At 39.9% G+C, this 27,819-nt stretch overlaps 1 protein-coding gene across 1 annotated transcript in view; it reads left to right on the top strand.

Annotated features, from left to right (window-relative positions):
* LOC132381897 (mucin-2-like) overlaps positions 1 to 27,819 on the top strand; it is a 141,491-nt gene that overhangs the window by 40,968 nt on the left and 72,704 nt on the right. The window contains exons 4-13 of the mRNA XM_059951608.1: positions 3,796 to 3,979; positions 4,087 to 4,184; positions 4,533 to 4,559; positions 18,433 to 18,610; positions 18,719 to 18,816; positions 20,118 to 20,141; positions 23,419 to 23,442; positions 24,073 to 24,096; positions 25,531 to 25,554; positions 26,164 to 26,187. Coding sequence (XP_059807591.1) covers positions 3,796 to 3,979; positions 4,087 to 4,184; positions 4,533 to 4,559; positions 18,433 to 18,610; positions 18,719 to 18,816; positions 20,118 to 20,141; positions 23,419 to 23,442; positions 24,073 to 24,096; positions 25,531 to 25,554; positions 26,164 to 26,187 — 705 coding nt within the window. The remainder of the gene's footprint in view (positions 1 to 3,795; positions 3,980 to 4,086; positions 4,185 to 4,532; positions 4,560 to 18,432; positions 18,611 to 18,718; positions 18,817 to 20,117; positions 20,142 to 23,418; positions 23,443 to 24,072; positions 24,097 to 25,530; positions 25,555 to 26,163; positions 26,188 to 27,819) is intronic.

The raw sequence follows: 27,819 nt of genomic DNA, 5'->3' as shown, positions 1-27,819 counted from the left end.
TCGTGTTTGCTCCCTTAGTCTCTGATCATAATGCATGCTCTCTGAACTAGGCAGCATCCTGGTAAATCTCCTCCATACCCTTTCCAATGTTGCCACATCCATCCTATCGTGAGGTGACCAGAACTGGACACAGTACTCCAAGTGTGGCCTAACCAGAGTTTTATAGAGCTGCATCATTATCTCATGACTCTTAAACTCTATTCCTTGACTTATGAAAGCTAACACCCCATAAGCTTTCTTAACTACCCTATCTACCTGTGAGGCAACTTTCAGGGATCTGTGGACATGTACCCCCAGATCCCTCTGCTCCTGCACACTACCAATACCCTATCTTGGAGTTTGTCCTTCCAAAGTGTACCACCTCACACTTGGTTGAACTCCATCTTCCACTTCTCAGCCCACTTCTGCATCCTATCAATGGCTCTCTGCTATCTTTGACAAACCTCTATGCTAGCCACAACACCACCAACCTTTTGTGTCATCTGCAAACTTGCCAGCCCACCCTTCTACCCCCACATCCAGGTCGTTAATAAAAATCTCAAAAAGTAGAGGTCCCAGAACTGATCCTTCTGGGACACCACTAGTCACAACCCTCCAATCCGAATGTACTCCGTCTGGCACAACCCTCTGTTTTCTGCAGGCAAGCCAATTCTGGATCTACCTGGCCAAACTTGCCTGGATCCCATGCCTTATGACTTTCTAAGTAAGCCTACCATGTGGAATGAGAAAGTGGAGGGATGGGTTAGTATATCTGCTTTGACACAAAGGTTGGGAGTGTTGTGGGTAGTGTGGAGGCCTGTCAGAGGTTACAGCAGGACATAGATAGGATGCAAAACTGGGCTGAAAATTGGCAGATGGAGTTCAATTCAGAGAAGTGTGAGGTGGTTCATTTGGTAGGTCAAATATGATGGCAGAATATAATATTATTGGTGAGACTCTTGGCAGTGTAGAGGATCAGAGGGATCTTGGGGTCCAAGTCCATAGGACACTCAAAGCTGCTATGCAGGTTGACTCTGTGATTAAGAAAGTATATGGTGTATTGGCCTTCATCAACCATGGGATTGAGTTTAGGAGCCGAGAGGTAATATTGCAGCTATATAGGACCCTGGTCAGACCCCACATGGAGTACTGTGCTCAATTCTGTTCACCTCGCCACAGAAAGGATGTGGAAAACATAGAAGGTGTGCAGAGAAGATTTGCAAGGATGTTGCCTGGACTGGGGAGCATGCCTTATGAGAATAGGTTGAGTGAAATTGGGCTTTTCTCCTTGGAGCGACGAAGGATGAGAGGTGACCCGATAGAGCTGCATAAGATGATGAGAGGCATTGATTACGTAGAGAGTAAGAGGCTTTTTCCCAGGACTGAAATGACTGGCACGAGAGGGCATAGTTTTGAGGTGCTTGGAATCAGGTATAGAGATGTCAGGGATAAGTTTTTTACGCAGAGTGGTGAGTCCGTGGAATGGGCTTCTGTTGACAGCAGTGGAGGCAGAAGCAATAGGGTCTTTTAAGAGACTCATGGATAGGTACATGGAGTTTAGAAAAATAGAGGGCTATGGGTAAGCCTAGGTAGTTCTAAGGTAAGGACATGTTCGGCACAGCTTTATGGGCAAAAGGGCCTGTATTGTGCTGTAGGTTTTCTATGTTTCTATGTTTCTACCCCAAAACCATATCCTTATAATTGACTTCAACATCTTTTCTACCATTGAGCCCAGATTAACTGGTCTCTAATTTTCATTATTCTACCTCTCTCCCTTCTTGAAGAGTGGATCGACATTTGCAATTTTCTAGTCTTCCTGAACTATTCCAGAATCTAATGACTCTTGGAAGATCAGTATAAAGCTTCTTCAATATCACACCATCTCTTTCAGAACCCTCTGAGTGGATGCCATCTGATTCACGTGACTTATATACCTTCAGAACTTTCAGTTTCCCAAGAAGCTTTTCTGTAGTATTGGCAACTTCACATACTTTCCTCCTGACACTCTTGAACATCCGGAATACTGCTAGTGTCTTCCACTGCGAAGACTGATGCAAGATACTTAATCACTTCATCCACTATTTCCTTACACCCAATTACAACCTCTCCAGTATCATTTTCCAATGCTCCGATATCCACTCTCACCTCTCTGTTACACTTTATGGGTCTGTGGAAACTTTTGGAAACCTCATTATTATTGGCCAGCTTACTTTTGTATTCCATTTTCTCATCCTTAATATTTTTTTAGTCTTGTGAAGAAACTCAATCAAGTTTGTAAGGCACAACTTGCCCTGAACAAAGCCATGTTGGCTCGCCCAGTACACAACAGTACAAATAACAAACCTCCAGCTGGAATAAATCCCTTCAACTTCTACCCCCAGTCTTTTCTAAGCAAGCTCATTCTGGATTCAAGTGGCCAATTTGCCATTGATCCCAAACATCTTAATCTTCTCATGAGGAAGATTTTCAAATGTCTTGGTGAAATCCAGGTAGACAACATTCACAGTTCTACCTCCATCCATCACCCTTGTCACCTTGTCAAAAAACTAATCAAAATTTGCCCACTCCATGCTGGCTGTGCTTAATTAGGACATGATTTTGCAAATACTCTTAAATCTTACCCCTAAGAATTGACATGAGACACACAGGTGTATCATTTCCAGGATTATCCCTTGTTCCCTCTGAATAATGGAACAACATCAGCTACCTGCCAGTCCTCTGGGAAGTTGCCTGTGGCTAGAGATGACACAAGGATATTGGTCAAGTCTCTTCTTTTGCCTCTCTCAATAAGCTGTTGTATATCCCATCAGGTCCTGGGGATTTATTCATGTTAATTCTCTTTAAGAGACTCAACACTCTCCTGATTTATTTAAAAATGCATTAGCATATTAGTATTTGTGCCAATGAACTCCCTATACTCTAAGTCATTCTCCTTTGTAACCATGGATGTAAAGTAATCTTTAAGGACCTCATCCACGTCCTCCACATCCAAGCTAATATTTCCCCATTCATTATCGAGTTGTTCATTCTTCTCCCTATTTATCTTCTTGCTCCTGATGTATGTATAAAATGCCTGAGATGTCTCTTTATTCCTCCTTGCCAGAGACTTTTCTTGGCGCCTTCTGGCTTTCCTAATCTCTTTTGAGTTCTTTTCTAGCTCCCTTATAATCCTCAAAGATAGTGTTTCCTAAGCTTTTCCTTCTTGACTAAATGCATCACATCTCTTGATATCCAACGTTCCCTGACATTACCATCTTTTTCCTTTTTTCTGACCATACTGTACATGTTCTGAGCTCTGGGAAGTTGGTCTTTAAACACACTCCACAGGTTGGGTGTGGACATAGACAAAAACGCAGTTCCTAATTAACTGTCCCTAGTTCTTGCCTAATGCTCTCTGAATTTGCCTTGATCCTCTCTCGAGGTGTTCTAGACCTAACCTTAACTATAGCTGCCTTAAAAATTAACCAATTGTAGTCACTTTTCCCTAACTGCTCATCCACTGAATGTTCGGTCACGTGGCCAGGCTCATTCTTCAACAGCAGATCCAGTACAGCACTTGTCTTGTTGGAAAGGGTCAGGACCTGCTCTGGGAGCTGAGTGGAAACAGTCCCATCAGTCACTATGAGACAAGAAGAGTAAAGGAAAGTGACCCTTTATCATTTATCATTGACATATTGTGGTCTCATCTGCAAATTGATGTGATACATTTTGATGTAAAATATTGATGCATGTATGCTATGCTTGACAAGGTAAGCAGATAAGATCCACCAAAATGTGTGTTCACTATTAATGTAAAGTGTTAATGTTTTTTCTCAGCTGCAGCCCAAGGATGCAAAACTGAGTGGTTTGACATTGATGACCCATCAGGAGATGGAGATAGTGAAGTTATTAACCTAATTCGTATTCAGTTTCCCAACGGCATCTGCCTTCATCCAACTGCTTGTGAGGTGGAGACAACATCAGGGGTTCCAGCCTCACAGACTGGAGAGAATGTTCAACTGTACGTAATAAAGCTGCACATATTGTTTCACAACTTTACTTCATTCCAAAGAGCATTGATACCTTGATCAATGACTTCATTACATCTTCATACTCTGTGGTCAACAGGTGTAGTATTACTGCTGGATTCACTTGTGTGAATAATGAGCAAAGTGATCAGAGCTGCCAAGATTACAGAATACGATTCACCTGCCCTGCATCATTTTGTAAGTATGGAAAACGGAAGTCATAGAGTTCAGAACATCAGCTATAGAATGATAGTTGGACCTTTAGCTGATTTAATACAGTCTGAGCTGATCATTCCCTCTCCCACCATCTTTCTATAGTCTCTATGTTCAATTTTGTATTGTCCAAAAATCCAGTTACCCATATCTTGAACACTCCTTGTTTGACACTTCTTAGAGACTGAGAAAGTCTTGAAACACTGGGCGACAGGTGAGGCCCATGTGGGAAGAGAAGACTCTTCCACAGGTGGGCATGTGATGATTGACATATATAAACTGTCAATAATTTTCAAATTGTTATTAACTGAATTGTTTTATTTCTGCTTTTAGGTGCTGCTCCTCCTACTCCAGATACATGTGAGTATATCCTGTCCAGTCTAAATAGGAAGATCTTTGATTAATGTTCAAATGCAACTTCAAGCCTCACCTGGGTGTTTTAAGAGCTCCTTTATATGAATTATGTAGAATCACACTTACGACCTAGTAACAAAATGGCTGTAAGGCCTTTCCTTCTCAAACATTTTGATGCATTTTGATCATCAACCAGTCCTTCATGCTATGGGTTAGTCTGGCACAGGAATTGCAACAATCCAATTGGCGCCATTATTTTCCATTCACCTGTCATCAGTTCCAGATGGTCAACTTAGACTGACTGCTGTTTAAAAGCAACATCTAGCAACCTACATACTACCATGTAGAACATGCTTCATACAGATATATTTACAGATGTCCCTGTGGGTGGGACAGAATTGAAGAAAATACAAACACATTTAAATTCCAAAGAGGCAGGTAGCACCACACTCAAAACAGAGTTCAGTATTTATCGAATATATGATCTGCTCAAAACCTTCCATCAACAACCTGGCAGAATACCACTGAGAACAGTCATGTTGACTCAATGTAGAAGAAAAGCCCGAGAGTCATAAGTTTTATCAACAGTCTCTGATGAACACTGGCTCAGCTGTTGTCCATTGGATCACGAATGAGTCAATCTTGATTTTAAAGGGAGCAATGGGGTTATGTACTCATCTGCATTGTTGAGTCTGCAGACCAACTGGGCAATCAACAAAGCAGAGAGGAAAAGATGTAAATTAACACATCCCCAAGAATTGGCCAATTATTGGACAACACAATGATAAATAAAATCAAACCATTTTCATGGATATCTGGACATTTATCATAGCCGAGACATCCACCAATAACATTGCTGCTACCCTTGCATCAGGAACTGAGCTGAAGCTGCATGTTCTGCATTCATTTGTTTATCTTCTGACACTTCAAGCACACTCCTCTGATCGCAATGTTGAAGGAACACATGCAGTGGTTTATTCACTACTCACTGGTATGGGAGTCCTCATGCTTATGCAGCTCAACACCATTCAGACTCCAATATATTTCTCTCTTCCATCAGCATCCTGAAGCTACAAACAGTACAATCTGCAGTGCACATTGTAATAACTGATCATGTTCAAACTGATCGTGTTTAACCCAGCTATGCCTGCCTTTTCATTGGCATAATGGAACAAGCCATGTTCTGAATCTAAACCAGTAACACTCCTCAACTCTTCCTCTGCTACGGTGAGGATGTTGTTTCTGCACCTGTGTGGAAATTACGCAACATCTCTGGAAAGAAAATCATGCTGACACCTGAACGTTTAACTTGGAGCTTTGAGTGTGAGCATGGTCAGATGCAGCAGCCACTCTGTGTCCAATCAAACTTGTCTTTGTTCATCCTTTACATCTTTTTTTATGATTGCAAGTTACTGCAAAGTACTGTAGGACTGTCCTATCAGTGAGTTATTGGATAGCGATGCAGTTGGACTTGCTGCGTATCACTCTCTTGTTTTCACCTAGACTTGTTGCTTACCGTCGTACAATAATGGTGCATGGCGCAAGTGATTTTAACCATAGAACACTACAGCACAGTACAGGCCCTTCAGCCCTCCATGTTGTGCCGACCCATATAATCCTTTAAAAAGTACTAAACCCACACTACCCCGTAGCCCTCCATTTTTCTTTCATCCATGTGCCTGTCCAAGAGGCTCTTAAATACCCCTAATGTTTTAGCCTCCACCACCATCGCTGGCAAGTCATTCCAGGCACTCACAACCCTCTCTGTAAAAAACTTACCCCTGATCTCTCCCCTAAACTTCCCTCCCTTCATTTTGTACATTTTCTTGGATGTTTTTATTGGGATTACAAGCCCCTGTTGAACTTTGGTAATGTGATATACTGTTGAACTGTGTTGCCTCAAGCATTGGCGAGAACTTGTCCAAATGCATGGGCTCGCATTTTGCATCCAACCAGAAGAGGATCTGCTGAGGCGGTGTTTGAGAAATTCCATGGGGAGTGCTAGAATCCATACTGGGTTGGAACCTGGTGACTCCTTTCAGTACTGCTCTCCAGTGAGCCAGAACTTTTCTGAAATTGTAACATATGTGCTATTTGTTCCACTGCATGTGCTATGTGCTGTTGGTAACACGTGTTGCACATTGGCCCTGGAAATATGCTGCTTCATTAACCATATTCATATAAGGTTATACAATAATTAAACTTGAAGTAGATGCTAACAAAGCTTGAAGAGGTTTTATACAAACTCACAGCATGGCGGGAAACAGGCAGGTTGGGTAAAATGCAGAGAAATGGAAAGACATCCACATCTGTGCTTAAAAGAGAAAAGCAAATTTGTTGAATGCTGACTGTTTGGAAAATACTGATGTTCACAGTGACCTTGGTATTCTTGGAGAGAACTCAGTGAAATCTAATGAGTACATAGTGAGGGAAATGCTCTATGTTACATATGGATTTAGATATAGGTGTCTTTCTGTACTTTATAGTGACACCTTAACTATTGCGTGCAGTGTTAGTCTTATTAAAGGAGAATTATTGCTTGGAATTCACTGTCCTTGGGTACTCCCATTCAGAAGTAATGTTGTATGTTAAGGGTAGCAATGGAAATGAATCTGGCTTGGGGACTGGAGTTTCAGTGCAGAATAGCTTTACAAACAGTGATCACAACTCTGTCAGATTTAGGATTTTTATGGATGATGATAGGAATTAGGAGAAGATTGGACCTTGGGAGTAAATGACTAAAATGAAAAAGCTAGCAAGAACTGCATGAAGAAGCGACTGGGGATATTGAGTAGGTGCTATTGGGCTAGTCCAAATACGAAATGTGGGAGTCATTAAAGCACCACTGGTAAGAACACAGACCAAAATATTTCTGTGAGGAACAAAGGTGAGATTTGTGGTTTGTGGGATCCTTAGACAAAAGGACTAGATGTAAATTTAGGCAGAAATCCAAAAGAAACATATGTAAGGTTTAGGCAGCTAATATCAGTTTGGGCTCCTGCAGAATATGAAGGAAACATGGAATTGTGTTAACAGGGAAACATGAGGTCTAAGTATTGTCAAAAATATCCTTGATGAGAATAACTAAGGTAAATACTAAGCATTTAATGCAAATATTATAAACAAGAAGGTAGCTGGACAGATGTTATTACCTTTACAACAAAAGAGGGAAATTGTACCTGGAGACTAATCATGTAGGTGAGGAACTATGTAAGTTTGCACTTTGGATAAAAAAGTACCAAGGAGGAGGACATGGAGCACATGGAGCTCAGGAACAAGTTTGTGACTATCATCAATGAGGAGAGCAGTAATTTTCAGTCTTAGTTTTTTTGTATCTCCTCTTTCAGTAATCACACTTTAGTATGCATGCATGTAGATACAAGGGGAGATTGATAAGTTTGTGGCCTAAGGTCCATTTTCTCAGACAGTGCCTACTTGCAATTTTCAATTACCTGAAACAGAAATACCACAGAAGTTATTAACTTCAAACTTTCTGCATAATCACTTAAAGAGTTGAACATGTAACGAGAGCTGTATAACTCATCTCCTTCTACCTTAGGCCACAAACTTATCAATCACCCCTCATACTATCTGTGTAGAGAAAAGACCCTCTTTACTACCTACTCCACCTCGATCATTTTGGACCTTTTACTTCCCATGTGACATTGGTAGATTTGTGGATTTCATTTCACATCCGTTGAAGGCAAAGCAGGACAGATTATATTTGGCACAAATAGTGAACTGCTTAAGACCCACAGAAATATTGAGGCAGGGATGATATTTGATATTTCTAAAAAGAGATGCAGGAAATGTAGACAAGAATTTGGGAGACAGTGACAATTTTGAGATTAACGATCCACTGGTAATTTCCACAGCTGGAGGTTTATGCATGACAGGAGTTAAAACATAGAACACAGACCATAGAACAATACAGCATAGGAACAGACCTTTTTGCCCACAATGTTATAATCAACCAATTCATATTCAGATAGTCAACCAAACTAATCCCTCTATCTACACAATGTCTATGTCTTTCCATTTTCGTTACATTCGTATGCCCATCTGAACATCTCTTAAATGTCCCTAATGTCTCACCCTCTACCACCAACCCATGCAGTGCATTCCAGACACCCACCACGCTGTGTAAAAGAAACATGCCCCTCACATCTTCTTTCAAATTACTTCTTTTCACCTTAAGTGTATACGCTCTGTTTTTAATTATTTCAACACTGGGAAAATATATTGTTTGTCTACTCTTTGTCTTTCATAATCTTATAAACCTCTATCAGATCCTCACCCAAAGGAAATAACACGTTTACCTAAATTCTCATTATAGCATGTGCCTTCTGATTCAAGCAGCATCCTGGTAAACATCATCTGCACCCTCTCCAAAGCCTCAAGATTCTTCTTCTAATTGGAATACCAGAACTGTATGCAATACTCCAGATGTGGCCTAACTAGAGTTGTATAAAGCTGCAAAAACCGTCTCTTTACATCTGACCTACCAAGGTGCAACAACTCACATTTTTGTCGGGTTAAACTGCACCTGCCATTTCTCTGCCCATATCTACAACTGATCTATGTACTGCTGTATTCTTTCCCAGTCTTTTATATTATCCTCAACACCAAACTTCTAACTATCTGAAAACTTACTAATTCATCCATCTGAAGTATATTTTCATCCAGGTCATTTGTATACATCACAAACAGAAGAAATCAGCCCAGCACAGATCACTGCAGAACACCACAAGTAACAGACCCAGCTAGAATAAATCCCTTCAAACACAAACTTCTGTCTTCGATGGACAAGCTAGTTCTGTATCCAAGTGGCCAGTTCAGCATTGATCCTATGCATCTTGATCTTCCTGATCAGCCTCCCATAAGACCAAAAGTTAAAGGAGCAGAGTTAGGCCATGTGGTGCCTCAAGTCTGCATCGCCATTTCATCATATCTGAACCATTTTCCCTCTCAACCTCAATCTTTTGTCTTCTTCCTAAATTCCTTTATTCCCTGTCTAACCAAGAATCTATCAACCTCTGTGTTAAATATACTGTACCTAAAGACTTGGCTGCCACAGCTGCCTATGGCAAAGTATTCCACAGATTCACCACCCTCTGGCTAAAGAAATGCATCTTAATCTCCTTTCTAAAACAAAGCCCCTCTATTCTGAAGCCGCGTCCTCTGGTCTTAGAATCTCCTACCATAGAAAACATCCTCTCCACATACACTCTATCAAGGATTTTCAACATTTGATAGGTTTCAATAAGGTCAGCCCTCAATCTTCTGAATTCCAGGGAGTACAGGCCCAGAGCCATGAAATGCTGTTTATGTTCCGGTGACGTCATTGTCGAGAACGGCAGCTTAAGTCGCTAGCTGCTCCGGAAAAATGCATATTAAGCCCCATTAACCCATCAAATATAGTATTTTTCAAAAAATATTTGAACTGAAAAGAGGGGCAAGAATGGGGGAAAATAATGGAAATTGAAAAAGCAACTCTGCTGAGCCTGCAGCCGAGAGGAGTGCAGCGAGCAGCTCTCCTACCCAACCGCATGCTAGCGAGACGGACGCTGGGCCTCATTCAGGCGAAGCAGCGAATAAGATCGAAATTCTGAAAGAGATAAGGGAGTTTCAGAAAGATATAAAGCAGCAGCTACATGATATTAAGTCAGAGCTCGCCAACGTCAATCAAAAAATAGCGGTGGCAGAGACTCAAATTGAGAAGGTGGAAGATTGCATTCAAAACGTGGAACGGATACTGAGTAAGAGGATAAAAATATTAAATCACCGAGAAGGTAAACTGCTTGACCTGATGGGAAGATCATGGTGGAAAAATATCAGAATATACAACGTTCCTGAAGGAGCGGAGGGCTTGTCTATGATGGAGTTTGACGGAAAGTTGCTGCAGGATGCACTGGAGCTTCCCCCGACTATGGAGCTGGAAATCGAGAGAACGCATTGTGCGCTAGTTCCAAAGTCTACCTGAGATAGAGCAGATAAGCCACGCTCAATAATAATTAAATTCCTTCGGTACAGTACCAAGGCAGAGATTCTATGAAAGGCCTGGGGTAAGAAGAAGGTGTTTCTAGCCAATAAATTAATATATTTCGACCAAGATTACCCCCCCCCCCGCAGTCCTGCAGAAACGTAAAGAATTTTCTGAATTAAAGGGAATACTGAAGCAAAAAAGGATTAGATTTCAAACTCCGTACCCTGCTAAACTTCGAGTGTTTTATGAAGACGGGACACGGTTGTACCAGACAGTGGAAGAGGCGACTACAGACATGAAAGCCAGAGGGTTGCCCGTCAACATGATCAAACTGAGGGAAAGCCTGGCAGAGGAATTACCCTGCTCCGCTTGGGAAGTAGTGCGAGAATTGAGACGGGAGAGGGCCAAGAGAAGTGTATCAGGAAGAGACCGGGAGTTTCCCAAAGGCAGTACTCACCCACTCCAGAAGAGCCATAAGGTTTGGCTAACTTTAAAAATGTTGAGAAGCTAAACGGAAGCAAAAGTACACGGTGATATACCTATCTTGAGAAATACTTATTATAATGTGGATTTTATATTACTTAGTTGTTATTCTTTATTCGCTCACTTACTCCTTTATCCCCACCAAAATGAGAATATATATATATGTGTGTGTGTGTGTGTGTGTGTGTGTGTGTGTGTGTGTGTGTGTGTGTATATATATATATATAGAGAGAGAGAGAGAGAGGAGGAGTACACAGGGAAATCTTTTCTGTGTAATGGATTTGTTCACTGACTTTTATGAATACTGCAATGGGGGCCCTCAACTCACAAGTAGACAAGTAGGAGGGGTTATGCCCCACAGCTAGACCTTTCCTCTAGCTCAACACAGGGTCATCTACTAGAGACCTCAGCCTTGGAATCACATGGTTGTTTTCCATTTTTGTTATTATTTGCGTTTCTTGGTTCTTATTTGTTCAGGGAGCAGATCGACTAAGTTTTATTCTGATAATTTCAATGATACATTGACAGATAAATACAGATGGCTAAGGACAAAGTAAAATTCATTTCTTTTAATGTCAATGGGCTATTAAATTCAATCAAACATAATAGAATTTTATCCAAAATGAAAAAAGAACAAGCTCATGTCGTATATTTACAGGAAGCTCATTTAAGTGATAATGAGCATAGAAACCTAAAGAGAATGGGCTTCCCTAATTTGTTTTTCTCCTCATATAAATCAGGACATAGGAGAGGAGTTGCTATTCTTATCTTAAGTAAGCTAAATTTTGAAAAAGTATTCGAAATGGGAGATAAAGAGGGCAGATATATTCTGGTAAGGGGGAATATAGACGGAAATTCAGTTACTCTATTGAATATATATGCACCCCCAGGAAGTGATATTGGTTTCTTTCAAAAAATTACAGATATTATGGTAACGGAAACAGAAGTTCTCCTGATATGTGGGGGAGACTTAAATTTACAATTACAACCAAGCTTAGGCTCTTTCAATAGAAAAACTTATGAAACAAATCTTTACATAAGAAATTTAATACACTTTTTGAGGATGTTGGTTTAATTGATATATAGAGGGACCTTTTCCCCGACAGAAGGGATTACACTCATTATTCTGCTTCCCATTCTGTAAATACAAGAATAGACTATTTCATAACATTTGTAAAGACAAAGACAAAATAAACACCTGTGGAATTGGGACAATAGATGTAGGTGACCATGCACCTATATATTTATATGTTGATTTTGACCTACAACCAAAGAATGCTATTTGGAAATTGAATTCAAGTCTGCTCAATGATCCGTACTTTAAGGAACAAATTTAAAAAGAAATAGGTCTCTACCTAGAATTTAATGATAATGGAGAGGTTTCACCTCCCATTTTATGGGATACTCTGGAGGCTGTCTTAAGAGGGAAAATTATAGCGATATCTTCATATAAGAAAAAAAAAGCAATAAAACATTAGAGGAATTACAAAATAGGCTGAAGGAACTAGAGAAAAACACAAATTGAATTTGGCACAAGATACATTAGGGGAAATTAAAAGAATTAGGAATGAAATAAATAGTTTGGCTATGCAAGAAATCAGTAAAAATGTAATGTTTCTGAAACAGAGCCATTATAAAAGTGTGAAAATCTATGAAAATACTGGCATGGAAACTGAAAAAAGACAGCAGAAAATATAATTCATAGAATTAGGGACCCAAGAACGAAAATGATAAAAAATCAGCTAAGTGAAATTCAAGAAGCTTTCGAAGTGTTTTACAAAACGCTATATTCCAAAGTTCCAGGGGAAGCATAACCCAAATTGACTCCTTCGTGAATTCTCTAGAGTTACCCACTTTAAGCAAAGAACAAAATAAAAGGATGTCTGCTGACATAACTGAAGTTGAATTAAAAGCTGCAATTAGTAGGCTTAAATTAAGCAAGTCACCAGGATCAGATGGGTATACTGTAGAGTGGTACAAAGAATTTAAAAATGAGTTAATTCCTGTTTTACTCCCCACACTGAACTGGGCGCTTAAAAAGGCACAAATGCCACCCAGTTGGAAGGAAGCGATAATCTCAGCTATACCGAAAGAAGGCAAGGATAAAATGGAATGCGGGTCATTTAGACCAATATCCGTTCTTAATGTAGATTATAGATTACTTACCTCCATCATGGCCAAACGATTTGAGGAGTTTTTACCCATCCTGATGCGTAACGATCAGACAGCTTTTATACGACAACGCCAGACACAAGACAATATATGAAAGATACTTCACATTATGGATCATATACAAAAAAATAAAATCGAAGCAATAGTGATAAGCATGGACACTGAAAAGGCATTTGATTCAGTTAATTGGAATTTTCTTTACAGAGTTTTACATAGATTTGGTTTCCAAGACACAATTATTAAAACTACACAGACACTATTTGACAGTCCTACTGCTAGGATTAAAATCAATGGATATTTATGTAATAGTCTTACCCTAGAAAGGGACACGAGACAGGGTTGTGCATGGTCACTGCTACTCTTCACATTGTATCTGGAACCATTAGCTCAATACATCAGACAAAATGAAGGTATCAGGGGAATTACTATTAAAGGTACAGAGCATAAATTGGCTTGTTATGCGGATGACATTTTGATCTATCTAGGGCAACCAACATACTCTTTACCTAAATTGATGCAATCTTTGAACAATATAGTCAATTATCAGGATACAAGATCAACATAGATAAAATACAATTACTTTCATATTACTATAGCCCACCAAGAGAAATTAAAAGTAGATATCCCTGGGCATGGCACACAGAGTCTTTCAAATACTTGGGCATCATTATACCAAAAGATTTGGCAAAATTATCAGAACGTAATTATGAGACTTTATATTAAAAAATTAAGGAAGATGTGGCAAGATGAAACCTGATTCCTTTTTCAGTCTCAGTTCAAGGATTGATTCTATTAAAATGATATACTGCCCAGACTGTTACATCTCTTTCAGACCCTACCAATAGAGATTAATCAAAATCAATTCAATGAATGGACCAGGATGTTATCAAAGTATATTTGGCAGGGTAAAAGGCCTAGAGTTCATCTCAAAACTTTGCAATTAGCAAAGGAAAAGGGGAGATGGGGCCTACCTTCTCTTAGATATTATTATTTTGCAGTACAGTTGAGAGCTGTGATATGTTGGTGCAACCCATCATATGACGCTCAATGGAAAAACATTGAGGAGCGGGTACTTCCCAACCCCATACAAGCAATTTTGGCTGATAACAACCTGCAAAGGTACATAAATGCTATTGATAACCCATGGGTGAAATTGACTCTTAAAATATGGAAAACTACTATAAAAGAATATAATCTAGAGGGAGATATTTAAATGGTGTGCATATGACTCGGATTTTACACCAAATAAATTGGATTCTAGATTTAAGGACTGGACAGGTAAAGGAATAACAGTTCTTTGCAAGATAATGAAAGAAGGAACACTGTTCAGTTTTGAAATGCTTAAAGAGAAACACTTATTAGAAAAACAAGATTTTTATCGGTATTTACAGATGCGACAATATGTTAATAAGACACTTAAAAATGTAACCAAGGCAAGTACATGCTTGATAGAGCTATTTAGAAAAGCATATAATTCAGATAATGGTAGTAGAATCATTTTGAGCATGTATAAGGGGTTGTCAAATCTTAAAACACATTTGACTTCATACATTAAAACAAAATGGGAGAAGGAAGGAGGGATAATTATATCTGAGGAAGAATGGACAATATTATGGAGGTATCTATGGAAGTGTACCAGTTCACAGAAATGGAGGGAGTTTGGATGGAAAAACTTGATAAGATATTTTATTACACCCTCTCAGAAATCCCATTATGATAGTAACCTCCCTGTTTGCTGGAAAAATTGTGGAAATCAAAATGCAAATCATTATCATTTTTTTGGGACTGCCCTGTTATCAAAAACTATTGCAGGGGGATACACAATGCCCTACAAGACATCTTTAAATGTGAAATACCTTTAGAGAGTAAGACCATATATTTTGGATATATACCTCAAGAATGGTTGAAAAGAGATAAATATTTAATGAATATACTGTTGGTGGCTGGTAAAAAGACTCTTACTAGGAAATGGTTATCACAGGAGAGCCCAACTTTAAATAGATGGATGGAAATTAGAATGGACATTTGCAAAATGGAGAAGATAACGGCATCTGTTAATCATAAGCTGGAACAATTTGATTCATACTGGGAAAGGTGGTTTAACTACATAATGCCTCATAGGCCTGATTTTATTCCCACAAATCAATGAAATTGTTGTAAAAAAAATATCACTCCCTACTTATACATAATTTTTTCCTTTTGCTTGTTTTTTCTTTCCACTTTTTTCTATAAGTGTATAGATAAATGCTATGTGGAGATTTGTGACATATATGATTATATGATATACATGTACAATGTCCGAAATACATCTTATGGAAATGTTTGTTTGATAATGAACTTCAATAAAAAAAATTACAGAAAAAAAGGAATACTCAAAATAAAGCAGAATTCAGGAACCTAAAAAAAAAGTGTTCTTTATATGTTCAATCTCCAAATCATTTTCGTGAACCCCTGTTGAACCATCCTCAAGTCAGTCCAACCTTTCTCAGATAGGGACCTAAAACTGCTCACAATACTTAAAGTGTCATACATGGATATGGCCAAGTATGGAGAAATAGATGCAGAAGTGGGTCAATAGCTCCCAGTCTTTACTGTGAACAGTGTTTTAAGGGAAAGGAACTTCTGCACAAGACTCCCAAGTCCTTTTGCACCTCAGCTTTTTGTATTTTCTCTCAATTTAGAAAATAGTCAACCTTTTCATTTCTTTTACCAAAGTGCATAACTATACACTTTCTGACACTGTATTTCATCAGCCTTTTCTGTACCCACTGTCCTAATCTGCCTAAGTTATTCTGTAGCATCTCTACTTTCACAAACTACCTGCTTCTCTACCTATCTTTGTAACATCCACAAACTTTGCAACAAAACCATCAATTCCATCATCCAACTCATCGACACATAACATAAGAAGTGTTCCCACTACACAACCCTGTAGAACACCACTAATAACTAGCAACCAACCAGATATAAGCTCCCTTTATTTTCACTCTTTGACCCTTGCCAATCAGCCTCTGCTTTAGCCATGCTCATATCTTTCCTGTAATTAGTTGGGCTCTTAACTTGTTAAGCAGCCTCCTGTGTAGCACCTTATCAAAAGCCTTATGAAAATCAAAGTTCACAACATCCACCAATTCTCCTTTGTCAATCTTGCTTGCTACTTCAAAGAATTCTCAAGATTCCCTGGTCTCTCGATCTGTTGGGGTTCCCATGTCTCTCGAGTTTTTAGGTCTTCCTGGGTCATCAGGTGCCAGCTGTAGACAGGGGGGTCCTTTAGTGACTTCAGGCCTGTGCAAGGCAAAAGAGAGCTTTTGGACTCTGAGGTTTTTAGATCACCTGAATTGGTTACTTGTTGCTTAACAGTTATTCATGGTTTTAGTTTCGTGTGTTTTTCATGAGCGACTTGCTTTTTGTAATCTGGTTTCTGGTGCTTTCTGTTTAAATTTATTTTGATAGATTAAGATTCTGTGTTCATTTTATTCTTGAAGCAGATGCCAGATTACCTCCAATCGGAGGCTCCTCATTTTGAAAATAATTTATCTCATGGTGTCACTTGATCGAGCTACCTCTGTCTAAGCTCTTGTTTCTGTCTCTACATGTAAGTCTTTGGCTCTGATATTGGCAGTGCACACCATGGCACTTGTCTACCTGCATCACTGAAGGACATCTTAGACAAGTCCCTCTTTCAGGACTTCCAATGGACACGGGTCTGTGGCACCTCAGGGGCTGCACCTAGAGAGGGGGGCCCAGTCACAACCACAGATTCGGCAGCGCATCAGATTCAGCAATTGCACTTGTGAATATGCATGTGTCTGCTAATTATTATTGCATTGTGATAGGATTTAACTCCATTCATTCCGTCGTACTATTTGTCAAAACTTGGACATAGCTACGCTTCAATATCTTCATTCTGCTTAGCCTGAGAAGTCAAGTCAACTGACTCTGAAGACTAGTGATATTCATTTTATTCTTAGTTGTTCTTTTCAGCCACAGTGTAGGCTTCATTTTCCATTCGAGAGTTTTAGTCAATGGCCTTGTTTTGGCCTAGCATTTATTGTTTTCTTTCCCTTTTAATATCGTTAGCACTAAAGTCTGTGAACTATCGATCTGTTTCCGTGTCTCTCACTCCACACTTGTGCCATATCTGAACCTGGTGACATATTCCATCAGACACTGTGGAAGTATCCAATTTAGTGCTCTTTGAGAGATCCAACATCTCACCTCACTTACATCAAAATACATTAGCATGTTACTATATTTGGCAATGAACTCCCTAACCTCCAAGTCATTCTTTTTCGTCACCAGTCATTACGGAACTCACCCACATCCTCCAGATCCAGGCGAATGGTTCCATTTTACTGTCAAGGGGTTCAACCTTCCTCCTTACCTCCATTTACCCCCTTCCTCCTTAGCAGGTCAGACAGCATCTGTTGAAATGAGCAGTCAATGGATGCTGCCCAACCTGCTGAGTTCATCCAGCTTGTTTGTATGTGTTGATTCTCTTTATTCTTCTTTGCCAATGATTTTTCATGCCCCCATCTGGCTTTTCTAATTTTTTGAGTTTGTTTATGGCTTACTTATAATCCTCAAGGGTTGTGTTTGATCTTAGCTTCCTGAGCTTTTAATTCACCACCTCTCTCAATATCCAAGGTTCTCTTACATTACCATCTTTTGTCCTTTCTTCTGACAGGAACATACTGTACCTGTCCTGTACTGTGGGAAGTTGGTCTTTAAACACACTCCACAGGCTGGATATGGGCATGCACAAAAATGCTGTTCCTAATTCACTGACCATAGTTCCTGCCTAATGCTCCCTGAATTTGCCCTGCTCTGATTTAGTACTCTCCCATAAGTTTCAGACTTAACCTTAACTATAGCTATCTTAAACATTAACCAATTGTAGTCAGTTTTCCCTAACTGCTCACCCGCTGAATGTTTGGTCACATGGCCAGGCTCATTCTTCAACAGCAGATCCAGTACAGAACTTGTCTTGTTGGAAAGGGTCAGGATCTGCTCTGGGAGCTGAGTGGAAACAGACCCAACAGTCACTATGGGACAGGAAGAGTAAAGGAAAGTGACCAGTGCATCATTTATCACTGGCATATTCTGGTCTCATCTGCAAGTTGATGTGATACATTTTGATACAAACTGTATGCTTTGCTCGACAATGTCAGCATGTAAGTTCCGCCAAAATGTGTTCACTATTAATGTAAAGTTTTAATGTCTTTTTCTCAACTTCAGCCAAAATATGCAAAACTGAATGGTTTAACATTGATGACCCATCAGGCGAGGGAGATTATGAAAATTTTCACGATCTATATCTTAAATTTCCCAAACGCCTCTGCCTTTATCCAAGCGCTTGTGAGGTGGAGACAACATCAGGGGTTCCAGCCTCACAGACTGAAGACGTTGTTGAACCGTACGTAACAAAGTTGCTCACATTGTTTCACAAATATTACTCCATTCCAAAGAACATTAATAGCTTCATCAATGACTCCATTACATGTTCCTTTTCTGTGGTGAACAGGTGTAATGTGGCTCGTGGATTCTTCTGTAAGAACACCGATCAAAGTGATCAGAGCTGTGAAGATTACAGAATACGATTCACCTGCCCTAAATCATTTTGTAAGTATGGGTAAATGCAAGTTATAGCATTCAGAAAACAACACACACAAAATGCTGGTGGAACACAGCAGGCCAGGCAGCATGTATAGGGAGAAGCGCTGTCGACGTTTCGGGGGGTCTCAGCCCGAAACGTTGACAGTGCTTCTCCTATAGATGCTGTCTGGCCTGCTGTGTTCCACCAGCATTTTGTGTGTGTTGTTGTTTGAATTTCCAGCATCTGCAGATTTCCTCATGTATAGCATTTAGAACATATGTTTTAGAAGAAGAGGAGGACCTTTAGCTGGTTTAATGTGGTCTGAGCTGATCAACCCGTCTGTTACCCTCGTACTATAGCTATCTATATTCACTTCCATGTAACCATGTAAAAAGAATCCTTCATGAGAAAAGACCTCCTTTATTACCTGCTCCAGTGCCAAAGACAGCTGATCCATTCTGAGACCTAAACCGCCCACAACTTATTTCCCAAGTGCATTACACATGCCACTGACAGGTTTGTGGATACCATTTCACATCTATTGAAGTCAAAGGAGTCCAGATTGTACTTGTCACAAATAATGTCTGATCATGCATATTCATAGAGAGACTATGTCTGAATTGAGGAGGAAGTATTGATTGAAGGAGATATAGTAAACGTGGACAAGAATTTGAATAACAATGACAATTCTGATTCTGATAATCCGCTGGATTTTGTTTGCTGAAGGGAAACAGACCTTGACATCAGGCATCATGGGATAGGGGAAGTAAAGGGAATTGAGCAGCACATCAGTGATTTCAAAACGGTTTGGCTTCTCATACGCAAGTTAATGGAATGCATTCTGATACGGAATATTGTTGCATGCGTTTTGTGCTTGACATAGAGAGCAGATGAGTACCACCAGAATGTGTATTTATTCTTAATGTAATTCTTATTCCCATCTTCAGTCAGTAGTTGTAAAACAAAATGAATCAATGCTGGTCATTGATTTCAATACATAAGATTTTGAAGAAGGGTTGGACAATCACCTGATTTAATGTGTTCAGAGCGGATCATTCACTCAGTCACCCTCTACTTATAGCTATCTTTGCTCACTTCCACATTGTCAAAAAATCTAGTCACTCCTGTCTGAAACACACCTTTTTTACAGTTCTTTGGTACTGAGAATGCCTTACACCCACTGCAGTTTTGTGGTGCCTCAAGTGACTGATGATGCCCATGTGGGAAGAGAAGACTCTTTCACAGAAGGTCTGGGTGATGATTTACATATATAAACTTAATAATTTTCAAAATATAATTAAGTGAATTGTTTTGTTTCTGCTTTTAGGTAATGCTTTTACAATGACTACTGGTGAGTATATCCTTCCTATTCTAATGCCATAAACTTTCACTACATTTAAAAGGTTCTATGAAGCCTCATTGTCTGTGATTTACAAGCTCCATGATTATAGTTAGCTTGAAACACAGCAACATTTTTTCCTTCTGAAACAAATACATATATTCAGCTCAACAACCAGTCCTTCAGAATTTGACTACAGTACAAAAACTCCATCAGGCAATATCGTGTCTTGTGTGAAGAGCTGCTTGACCTTAGTAAACTTGATACACATTAGCAAAATGGTCATAAGACATTTCCTTCTGCAACAATGAGATGCATTGAAATCATCTCATTTAATTTGTCTTTCATTATCTGCATCAGTCTGGCACAGGAATCACAATTGCCTAGTGAATCTCATGCCGTTCCCTTCAGCTATCACCAGATCCGAATGGTCATCTGAGATTGACCGCTTCTTCAAACGAACGTCATTGGACTTATGTGCTACCAAATGCAATGATCTTCATATAGACATATATACTGAAGTCCCTGTGAGAGAATGGGAAGTTTTCGTATCATTACAAGACATGAGTTGTTAATTCAGTCAAAAGTAAAAGCAAATATATGTAAGGGCTTTGAAATTGAAGGCAGATTGTGGAAAATAAAGGAAACAGAAGGAACGTCTGAATGTGTATCAGGAGGTCTGAATGTGGAAGAGTTAACTACTTTCAGAGCAATCAATCTGTTTAGTATCTCCACTAAAAATTACCAGACCCTCAGAATAACATTGAACTGTAGCCATGTCAAAAGAATCTTTCAAAAGAAAAGGCTCCTTTATTACCTGCTCCAATGCTATCGACAACTGATCCATTTTGAGACCTAAACTGCCCAAATTTATTTCCCATGTGCATTACACATGCCACTGACAGGTTTGTGGATACCATTTCACATCTATTGAAAGCAAAGGGGTGCAGATTGTCCTTGTCACAAATATTGCCTGATGAGGCACATTGAAGTACTGATGGAGAGATGATGTGTGAATTGAGGAGGAGATATTGTTTGAAGGAGATAAAGCAAACATGGACAAGAATTTGGATGACAATGACAATTCTGATTCTGATGATCTGCTGGTAATACGGAAAGCTGGAGCTTTGTTGAGAACAGGGTGGACAACGGCATTTGTGAAGGGGTCAGGACCAGTTCTGGAGCTGAGGGGAAACAGATATTCTCATCAGCCATCATGGGACATGAGGGGTAAAGGGAAGTGAGCAGCACATCAGTGATTTTGTAACACAATGGTGTCTCAAATGCTAGTTGATAGACAATAGGTGCAGAAGTAGACCATTCGGCCCCTCGAGTCTGCATTGCCATTCTGAGATCATGGCTGATCATTCACTATCAATACCCAGTCCCTGCCTTGTCCCCATATCCCTTGATTCCCCTATCCATCAGATATCTATCTAGCTCCTTCTTGAAAGCATCCAGAGAATTGGCCTCCACCGTCTTCCGAGGCAGTGCATTCCACACCTCCACAACTCTCTGGGAGAAGAAGCTCTTCCTCAACTCTGTTTTAAATAACTGACCTCTTATTCTCAATCCATGCCCTCTGGTACTGGACTCTCCCAACATCTGGAACGTATTTCCTGCCTCAATCCTATCAAATCCTTTAATTATCTTAAACGTTTCAATCAGATATTAGACAATAGGTGCAGAAGTAGACCATTCGGCCCCTCGAGTCTGCACCGCCATTCTGAGATCATGGCTGATCATACACTATCAATACCCAGTCCCTGCCTTGTCCCCATATCCCTTGATTCCCCTATCCATCAGATATCTATCTAGCTCCTTCTTGAAAGCATTCAGAGAATTGGCCTCCACCGTCTTCCGAGGCAGTGCATTCCGCACCTCCTCAACTCTCTGGGAGAAGAAGCTCTTCCTTAACCCTGTTTTAAATAACTGACCTCTTATTCTCAATCCATGCCCTCTGGTACTGGACTCTCCCAACATCTGGAACATATTTCCTGCCTCAATCCTATCAAATCCTTTAATTATCTTAAACGTTTCAATCAGATCCCCTCTCAATCTCCTCAATTCCAGCGTGTACAAGCCCAATCTCTCCAATCTCTCTGCGTAAGACAGCCCTGCCATCCCAGGAATCAACCTAGTGAATCTACGCTGCACTTCCTCAATTGCCAAGAATGTCCTTCCTTAAACCTGGAGACCAAAACTGTACACAATATTCCAGGTGTGGTCTCACCAGGGCCCTGTACAAATGCAAAAGGACATCCTTGCTCTTGTACTCAATTCTCCTTGTAACAAAGGCCAACATTCCATTTGCCCTCTTCACTGCCTGTTGCACTTGCTCATTCACCTTCATTGACTGGTGAACTAGGACTCCGAGGTCTCTTTGCATTTCTCCCTTACCTAACTCTACACCATTCAGACAATACTCTGCCCTCTTGTTCCTGCTTCCAAAGTGGATAACTTCACATTTATTCACATTGAATGACATCTGCCAAGTATCTGCCCACTCACCCAGCCTATCCAAGTCTCCCTGTATTCTTCTAATGTCCTCTTCGCATGTCACACTGCCACCCAGTTTAGTATCATCAGCAAACTTGCTGATATAGTTTTCAATGCCCTCATCTAAATCGTTGACATAAATCGTAAAGAGCTGTGGTCCCAATACAGAGCCCTGTGGTACCCCACTAGTCACCTCCAGCCAGTCCGAGAAACACCCATTCACTGCTACCCTTTGCTTTCTATCTGCCAACCAGTTTTCTATCCATGTTGAAACCCTGCCCCCAATGCCATGAGCTCTGATTTTATGATGTGATGCATTTTGACACAAAATATCATTGCATGTCTATTGTGCTCAACCTAGACAGCAGATGAGTACCTCCAGAATGTCTGTTGAGTATTAATGTAATTATTTCCCATTCTCAGTCAGTAGCTGCAAAACACGAGTTGGGCAATATTAGTCATTGATAAGCCTTGGAAGAAGGATTGAACAGTCAGTTGATTTAATGTGTTCAGAGCCAAACATTTACTCTCCCACCCTCTTACCATAGCTATCTATGCCAAAACCATATTGTCCAAAAATTCAAGTAGCCCCAGTCTTGAAAGCACCTTATTTTACAGTCCTATGAAACTGACAATGCCTTGCACCCACTCCACTTTTGTGGTGCCTCAAATGACTGATGATGCCCATGCCAAGAGATGACTTCATATCAATTGGGTGATGATTGATGTATCTAAACTCTCAATACTTTTCAAATTATGATTAACTGAATTGTTTCGTTTCCACTTTTAGGTACCACATCTACAACAACTACAGGTGAGTATATCCTTCCTATTCTAATGGCATCAACTTTGACTACAGTAAAAGTGATCCATTCAACCTCGTCATCTATGTTTTAAGAGCCCCTTGATTAAAGTTAGATTGAAACACAGCAACAATTTTTCCTTCTGAAACATTCAGATCATGAACCAGTCCTTCAATCTCTGCATCAGTCTGGTCGAGGAACTGCAGTGGGTCACTGGTCTCCCATGTTGTTTTATTCCCGTATCTCAAGTTCCAAGTGTTTAATTTAGATTGACTGCTTTTTAAAAGCAACTTTGAGTGACCTATGTGCTATCTTGCAAAATATGCTAAATATGGACATATTTTCAAAATTCCTTGTGTGAGGGATGGGATAGAATGCAATTCCTAACACATTTAAATTCCAAAGTGGTCACATAGTCCAAAAATATAGTCACACCAACCTTTAATACTCCTTAATTGACTGTGCTTTCGGAGCAAGAATGCATAACCTCTACTCCGGATTTGTGGCACCTGAGCTGACTGTTAAACCTCTTCTATGATGTGAGGACTCCTCCAAGGCCTGGCTGGGTGATGGTTGATCTTTAATAACTGTCAATACTTTTCAAGGTATAATTAAATGAATTATTATCTTTCTGCTTTTAGGTGCAAGTTCCACTACAGTTTCCAGTGAGTATATCCTTCCCATTCTAAATAGTGCAAATTTTGACTACAGTACAAAAGCTCCATCAAGCAACACCGTGGCTAGTTTGGCTGCTTAATGTTAATAAACCTGAAATGCAGTTATAACTTAACAACAATATGGTCGTAAGACACTTTCTTCTGAAGCAAATAGATGTATTTCAATCATCTTTTTTACCTGTCCTTCATTATCTACATCAGTCTATGTCAGGAATCACAATTGTCTAGTGACATCTCATGCTGTTGCCTTCACCTATTGCCAGGTCCAAGTGGGTGAGATTGACTGCTGCTTGAAAAGAACCTCACCAGACCCATGTGCTACCAGGTGCAATGTGCATTATGTAGACATATCTACAGAAGTCCCTGAGAGAGGGACTGATAACGATTAATATTTAGTGACTTGACCTAACAGACCTTCATATTACAATTAAGCATTGTAATACTGAAAAAGTCTGGCAGTTCAGGACTCTCAAAACTGTATTTGGTAGGAATTGGAACGGCTGAAGTGCTCAATGTCATCCATCAACAAACTGTTAAAAATAGCACTGACAGCAGACTCATTGAGTCAACATCAAAATAAAAGTTTTGTGGTCTTAGATGTTTTTAATGGTCTTTCATGAAAATTGGCTCAGCTATTGTCCACTGGTCTCAAATAGAACTGACTCAACTTTAAAGGGAGTAATAGTGTTGTCTGCTCATCTCCATAGCTCATACTTATAATAATGAAGATTGCAGCAACAATTGGACAATTAAGAAGACTGGATCAAAAAGATGCAAATTTAATCTTCCCCAAACAAGGGTGACTAATGATCAACACAATAAGCAGCCAAGTGCAACATTCTTTAGCTAGACATATCTACAGAATTCCCTGTGAGAGTATGGGAAGTTTTTATATCGTTGGAAGAAACAAGTTCTTAATTCTGTCATAAAGCGAAAGCAAGTATGCATAAGTGCTTACCAACTGAAGGCAGTTTGCGCTCTCACAGAAAATGAAGCAGAGAAGGAGCATAAGAAGCTATCAAGAGATCTGAATGTAATTCTTATTTCCCATCTTCAGTCAGTAGCTGCAAAACAGAATGGAGCAATGGTCATTATAGAGTTCAGAACATAAGACTGAAAAGAACAGCTGGATGTCAGCTGCTTTAATGCCTTCAGAGCCGATCAGTGACTCTCAGACCCTCTTACTAGAGCTATCAATTCTCACTTCCATAGTGTCCAAAAATCTAGTCAGTCCTTCTCATACCCTTCTTTTGGATTCAGAATGCCTTATAGCCACTCCAGTTTTGTGGTGCCTTGGGGTTATTTGAAGTCCTTATAGAAGAGAGGACTCTTCCACTTGTTGGCCGGATGATGATTGTCATATATAAATTCTCAATAATCTTCAAATTATAATTAATAGAATTTTTTTGTTTCTGCTTTTAGGTACTACTTCCAGTACAACTCCGGGTGAGTATATCCATCCTATTCTAAAAGCATAACTTTAACTGCAGTAAAAAGGCTCTATCAAGCCTCATTGTTTGTATTTTAAGAGCTCCGTGATTGTTATTAACATGAAACACAGCTACAACTTTTCCTGCTGAAAAAAAGTTAGGTACATTTAGATCATCTACTAGTCCTTCATTTTCTGGGTCAGTAGGCACAGTAATTTCACGAATCAAGTGGGCTCCAATACTATTCCGTTTCCTTATCACCAGTTCCAAGTGGTTAACATTGACTAACTGCTGTTTGAAAGAAATATTTAGTGATATGTATACAACCTTGTAACATGCTTTATGAAGGCATATTCAGAAAATTCCCCGTGGGTGGCATGTGACAGAATGAGGATGCAAAGACATTTAACTCCAAAGTGGTCAGGTAGTCCAAGAAACTAGTCAGCCCAACCTTGAACAAACCTTATTTGACCATGTTTTGGCAGCAAGATTGTATAACCTCCACTCTGGATTTTGGCCCCTGAGAGGAATGCTAATTTTAGTTTAGCGGTGTAATAGTTAACCGTTAATAACTTGCAGTGGTTTTCAGATTATAATTAAATAAATTGTTTCTTTCTGCTTTTAGGTACTAGTTCTACTACAGCTCCCAGTGAGTATATCCTTCCCATACTAAATATTGCAAACTTGAACTACAGTTCAAAAACTCCATCGAATAACTTCACGTCTGATTTGAAGAGATTCTTGACTTTAATGAACCTGAAACACAGAGTCGGTCTTCTTAGCAAACAATAATTGCTGCTTGTAATTGCCAGTCCCTGAGGATTTCCAATTTTCATTCAGAAGTAAAATTGTTAGGTCATTGCTGTGCTAAGGGAAGTAAGGGAACTATGTCTTCTTTGGTTTGTGGAGTTTCGGTGCACAACTTTTTTGTGAACAGTGATTGCAAAACCATCAGAATTAGCGATCGTATAGTAACGATCAGTTTCAGGGCAAGACTGAAGTCAGGAGAAACTGACAGACAGGGGTAAAGGCTAGCAACAGCAGCACGAAGAAGCAGCTGAGGAGAGAAGATATGGAGGAGCTGTCATTGGGTTCATCCACATCTGACATGTGCGAGTCATTTGAAGGCAAGCTGGTCAGAACTCAGGAACAAAACTTTCCTGTGAGGAACAAAGATAAATTTGAGAAATTTTCATAACGTTAGAACATGTATGAGATGTGTATAAGATGATGAGAGGCATTGATCATGTGGATAGTCAGAAGCTTTCTCCCAGGGCTGAAATGGTTGCCACAAGAGGACACAGGTTTAAGGTGCTGGGGAATAGGTACAGAGGAGATGCCAGGGGTAAGATTTTTACTCAGAGAGTGGTGAGTGTGTGGAATGGGCTGCTGGCAACAGTGGTGGAGACGGATACGATAGGATCTTTTAAGAGACTTTTGGGTAGGTACATGGAGCTTAGAAAAATATAGGGCTATAGGTAAGCCTAGTAATTTCTAAGTTAGGGACACGTTCGGCACAAATTTGTGGGCTGAAGGACCTGTATTATGCTGTAGGTTTTCTATGTTTCTATGTAAGAATTCTAAATTTCTATGTAAGAATTCTAAATTCAGTAAAAGCAAAAAAGCAGCATATGTTCTTTTATACAACACTTCTGGTACTGACAATCCAGTGATAATAATGAAAGCTGGAGGTTTATTGAGGGGAGGGTGTACAAACACATGTGAAGGGGTCAGGATCAGTTCTGGAGTTGAGGGGATATTGTTCTTGTCAGTAGCCACCATTGGACAAGACAAGTTAGGGAAACTGAACAGCACATCAGAGATTGCGTAACACATTACGCTAGTGGTCACCAACCTTTTTAAACCCAAGATCCCCTATCTTGCCTTAGTGAAAGGCAAGATCGACCCCAGATCAATTAGTTACACACATGCACACCGGGGCAGAAAAGACCAGAAGTAGAAACCCGCAACCTGGAATTAGAAATAATGTATGAACACCAGGGGTACCCACCCTATTTTTGCACCATGGACCAGTTTAATATTGTCAGTATTCTTGCGGACCAGCCGACGGTTGGGGCGGGGGGAGAGGTGGTTGTTAAACACGACGGGAATACAGCGATACTCGAAGCAGGTTCCCTATGTCCAGTCTATTCTGCAATTTTGTTTTCATGGCTCTCGGAATTTAGCTTCTGTCCCGCTTTCTCACGTTTTTTCCACTGAGAAAACTCAATGGGTTTGTCTCTAATTGCTGTGTGCTTGGACTCAGGGTACCGAAGCAGTT

The sequence above is a fragment of the Hypanus sabinus genome, chromosome 27 (genome assembly GCF_030144855.1).
Source record: "Hypanus sabinus isolate sHypSab1 chromosome 27, sHypSab1.hap1, whole genome shotgun sequence".
Taxonomy (NCBI): domain Eukaryota; kingdom Metazoa; phylum Chordata; class Chondrichthyes; order Myliobatiformes; family Dasyatidae; genus Hypanus; species Hypanus sabinus.
This window is presented reverse-complemented; position numbering and strand designations above follow the sequence as displayed.